The 4,526-nt window shown below is 54.0% G+C and overlaps 1 protein-coding gene across 1 annotated transcript in view; it reads right to left on the bottom strand.

The window, feature by feature from the left end:
* pkhd1l1 (polycystic kidney and hepatic disease 1 (autosomal recessive)-like 1) overlaps positions 1-4,526 on the bottom strand; it is a 68,604-nt gene that overhangs the window by 23,829 nt on the left and 40,249 nt on the right. The window contains exons 33-39 of the mRNA XM_015384431.1: positions 2,671-3,643; positions 2,236-2,484; positions 1,852-2,001; positions 1,021-1,195; positions 566-722; positions 330-486; positions 33-242 (exon numbers count right to left, since the gene is read on the bottom strand). Coding sequence (XP_015239917.1) covers positions 33-242; positions 330-486; positions 566-722; positions 1,021-1,195; positions 1,852-2,001; positions 2,236-2,484; positions 2,671-3,643 — 2,071 coding nt within the window. The remainder of the gene's footprint in view (positions 1-32; positions 243-329; positions 487-565; positions 723-1,020; positions 1,196-1,851; positions 2,002-2,235; positions 2,485-2,670; positions 3,644-4,526) is intronic.

The following is a 4,526-nucleotide window of genomic DNA, read 5'->3' as shown; positions in this document are numbered from 1 at the left end:
TCTTTGAAGGAGGTCAAAGTTTGCGTTCCTACCGTGAAGATCTAAGATGCCCTCCCTGACAGCCAGCGTCTTTGCTCCGTAAACAGGTAGTTCAGGTGAGCGCAGGTTTCCATGGAGGGTGATGATGGCTTTGTGCTGGAATGGCGCCCCCTCCTGACCGATCTGGAGCCGCCCTCCATCGGTGATCAGGATGTTTTCTGCCTGCAGTTCCAAGTCGGCCTCGTCGAACACCAGAGTTCCTCCTGAGGAACATTAAATGTCAACTGAGTTTCTTTAGGAGGTTAAAAAGAAAAACCATTTTCCAGCATGGCTGCAGAGAAGCTGCCCACCCTGAATGAGGAGCATTTTCAGCACCGGCGTGCTGGTGTCCAGCAGGATGGTCTGGCCTTCGCTGATGACGGCGAACGAGCCCTTCTCAGGGGGAGACTGCCCCCCCCAGGTGAACCTGGACGACCACACGTCGATGTAGAAGAAGTCTGCGTTATCCTGCAGAGACAGACCAACGGGACAATGTTTCCTCCAGCGGGATAGTGGGGGAACCTGTGGGGGGGGGGGTTCTGGTTACCATCTTGGCGACGCCGCGGTCTCCAACGCTGACCCTGACCTTGGTCTCCTGAGACCGGCTCTGAGCGTTGGTCACACAGACGATGTGTGTGCTGTTGGAGGACTGGACGTCGCACGGCGAGCCGGCGATCGTCACGTTGACTTCATTCACACTGGTGCTGGAATTAGAGGGGGGCAAATACTTTAGGGGGAGACGTCAGTGAGTTTGGATCAGAACACGATGCTGGACAGTTCTGGAAATCCGTCCTACTTCATGCAGTCAGACCCTAATCTTTAAACTTCTTCCTGTATTTACTCAGATTACTTTGGACTTTAAAAACAGCACTAAGCGTTTTCAATCTAACTATGTTGTTTCTAACTCTAGATGTGTCTGAGGAGGGAAAATGTCCTCAGGGACGTCCACAGGTGTCCGCAGGAAACCCGGTGCTCTGGGGGGACAGGGCGGCTCGCACACACCTGAAACCGGAGCCGCTGATGGTGAGCCGCGTGCCACCAGCGGTGCCTCCCCGTCGCGGCGCCACCTCAGTGATGACGGGAGTCAGAGCCGATCGGTAGGTGAAGCCCTCTGAGATGTTGACGGCGTCTAACGGGTTGATGACAGAAACCAGGCAGCTGAGGTCCGACTGAGAGGCTGAGGAGACAAGAAGCAAGATGGCAGAGATATGAGACGTCTGGGGGACCCGTCTGTCCTCTCTGAACTTCAGCAGCTTCTGTCTCTGCAGCAGAGCAAAGAGACAGAACGGGTCAGAGAGGACAGCAGGACCAATGGAAACAGAGTCTCAGTCTGTCCTCTGACAGAAGGAGTCTCAGTCTGTCCTCTGACGGAAGGAGTCCTCAGTCTGTCCTCTGATGGACAGAGTCTCAGTCTGTCCTCTGATGGACAGAGTCTCAGTGTGTCCTCTGACAGAAGGAGTCTCAGTCTGTCCTCTGACGGAAGGAGTCCTCAGTCTGTCCTCTGACGGACGGAGCCTCAGTCTGTCTTCTGATGAACGGAGTCTCAGTCTGTCCTCTGATGGACAGAGTCTTGGTCTGTCCTTTGACGGACGGAGTCTCAGTCTGTCCTCTGATGGACGGAGCCTCGGTCTGTCCTCTGATGGACGGAGCCTCGGTCTGTCCTCTGATGGACGGAGCCTCGGTCTGTCCTCTGATGGACGGAGCCTCGATCTGTCCTCTGACGGACAGAGTCTCAGTCTGTCCTCTGATGGACTCTTTAAGTTCTACTGTAAAGCTTCTAAAGTCACCTTAAGGACATTCGGGTTTCTATCGGGACACGCTGGCAGAACTGACCGTTGTTGAGTGGAGACTGGCAGTACAGCTTGGTGGACGTGGACGTTTCCCGGACAACAGGACACTCCTGGTCACAGATGAGAACCGTGGAGTTGATCGGATCGAACCCAGAACCAAGGATGGACAGCAAAGCTCCGCCTCCAAAACTCCCTGATTCAGAGGACAATGAAAGGTTAATGGGAGCACAGGGAACCAGGAGAAGACTTTGTGTGGATCTGCAGACGGACGAATGGATCAGAACATTATTCCCCTCAGAACTCTCATTTAATAAAATGTTAACTTTTAATATTTTCACAAAAGAACCTTAAATTTCCTGTTTTGCTTGTTTTTCAACGAATGAACGTTTTTCTGCGGAGGAATCAGGAAGTGGCGTTAACCTCTCACCCTGGTTAGGCTGGACGCTGCTGAGCGTCAGTTGGTACGTGAAGCGGACCTCTGACTGGGCGTGACCTTTGACCCGGTGATGCAGGACGACCGGATAGCCGCCGCCCGGGTTGCTTCCCGTCGTGCAGCGGACCTGAGCGTCGGAGACGGACAACACCTCGCAGGCAGCGCCGTCCATGGTGACGGAGAGGAGCTGCGAGTCAGAACCGAATCCTGATCCGGTGAGCGTGACGACGGTTCCGCTCGGACCTGCGGGAAACAAACCATCTTTTCTGATCATTCCACACAAACTTTATTTAAGGGGGGGTGATGGGGGGCAGGGGGAGGAGCTAGCCCAGGGGGCAGGGGGAGGAGCTAGCCCAGGGCCTCATGTTTCTCACATTCGCTCCTGTTCCTTCACAATAAAAGCTTCCAGCTTCAGTCTGATCTATTTACCGGTGGGGGGGCTGATGGCGCTGATGATGGGGGTGTGGCCTGCAGAGTAGTTGAAGCTGAGCGGAGGATAATCCACGCCCAACACCTGGATCCTGACGGCCACCTGCTCCTCGCCGTGAGGAGGCGTCAGACAGAGGAGCCGACCGGGACTCTCCTCCTGGATCCTGCAGGGTTCCCCGTCCACCGTCACGCTGGTGTTCCCCGGAGCAAAGCCGTTCCCTGTGAGGGTGAGCGGCGTTCCCCCGGCCACGCTGCCTACGGCAGGATGCAGGGCGGCCAGCGCGCGGCTGCTCAGGGTGACCTGACCCGAAGCGAGACCTCTGCTCCTCACAACCACTCTCACAGGGTGGTCTCCTGCCGGCAGGGCGTGGACCCTCGCTGTCACGTTCTCGCCGCTCACAGCCATCACTTCCAGCTCCGTGGCGCCGATAGAGACGGACACGTCGTCTATGATGCCGCCGAACCCGGAGCCCGAGACGACCACGTCTGTCTGACCGCTGATGCTGTCCGGGGAGATGCTGCTGATGGTGGGAGTAACGGAGGAGGAGAACTGGAAGGAGCAGTCTGAGCGGCAAGAGCTTTGGATCAGGCCGCTGCGGAACACGACGTCTCCGGAGCGCTGCTGGGACGCAGCCGTGTCACACAGGATGTGCGTGTAGTTCACCATCACGATGCTGCAGGTCACGCCTGCCGCCGCCACGCTGCCTTCAGAGAACCCAGAGCCGCTGATCAGCAGCCTGGTGAGTCCGGTGGTGCTGCCCACAGCGGGAGACACCGACTCCACCACCGGCAGCACCACGAAGCGCCGACTGAACTCGGCAGCGATGGCGACCAGAGCGCCGCCCAGGTTCTTCACTCTGACTGATACAGAGAGAGCCACGCCGATGGGGAGCGTGGAGGCGGGGCTTAGGCGGCAGCTGAGCTCCGACTGGGAGCTGTTGGTCACCTGACAGGGAGCGCCGCCAACCGTCACCTGCAAGGAGAGACAACCAAACAGATCCGTTACCAACTGGATCTAAGGTCTGTAGATCTATAAACAACTGGATCTAAGATCTACAGATCTATAACCCACTGGATCTAAGATCTACAGATCTATAACCCACTGGACCTAAGAGCTGTAGCTCTATAACCAACTGGATCTAAGATCTACAGATCTATAACCAACTAGATCTAAGAGCTACAGATCTATAACCAACTGGACCTAAGATCTAAAGATCTATAACCAACTGAATCTAAGATCTACAGATCTATAGCCCACTGGATCTAAGATCTAAAGATCTATAACCAACTGGATCTAGGAACTGTAGCTCTATAGCCCACTGGATCTAAGATCTACAGATCTATAACCAACTGGATTTAACATCTAGAGATCTATAGCCCACTGGATCTAAGAGCTGTAGATCTATAAGATACTGGATCTAAGATCAACAGATCTATAACCAACTGGATCTAGGAGCTGTAGCTCTATAGCCCACTGGATCTAAGATCTACAGATCTATAACCAACTGGATCTAAGAGCTGTAGCTCTATAACCAACTGGATTTAACATCTAGAGATCTATAGCCCACTGGATCTAAGAGCTGTAGATCTATAAGATACTGGTTCTAAGATCTACAGATCTATAACCAACTGGATCTAACATCTAGAGATCTATAGCCCACTGGATCTAAGATCTACAGATCTATAACCAACTGGATCTAAGAGCTGTAGCTCTATAACCCACTGGATCTAAGAGCTGTAGCTCTATAACCCCCTGGATCTAAGAGCTGTAGCTCTATAACCCACTGGATCTAAGAGCTGTAGCTCTATAACCCCCTGGATCTAAGAGCTGTAGCTCTATAACCCACTGGATCTAA

This window comes from Cyprinodon variegatus, unplaced genomic scaffold, assembly GCF_000732505.1.
Source record: "Cyprinodon variegatus isolate N-32 unplaced genomic scaffold, C_variegatus-1.0 Scaffold312, whole genome shotgun sequence".
NCBI lineage: Eukaryota > Metazoa > Chordata > Actinopteri > Cyprinodontiformes > Cyprinodontidae > Cyprinodon > Cyprinodon variegatus.
This window is presented reverse-complemented; position numbering and strand designations above follow the sequence as displayed.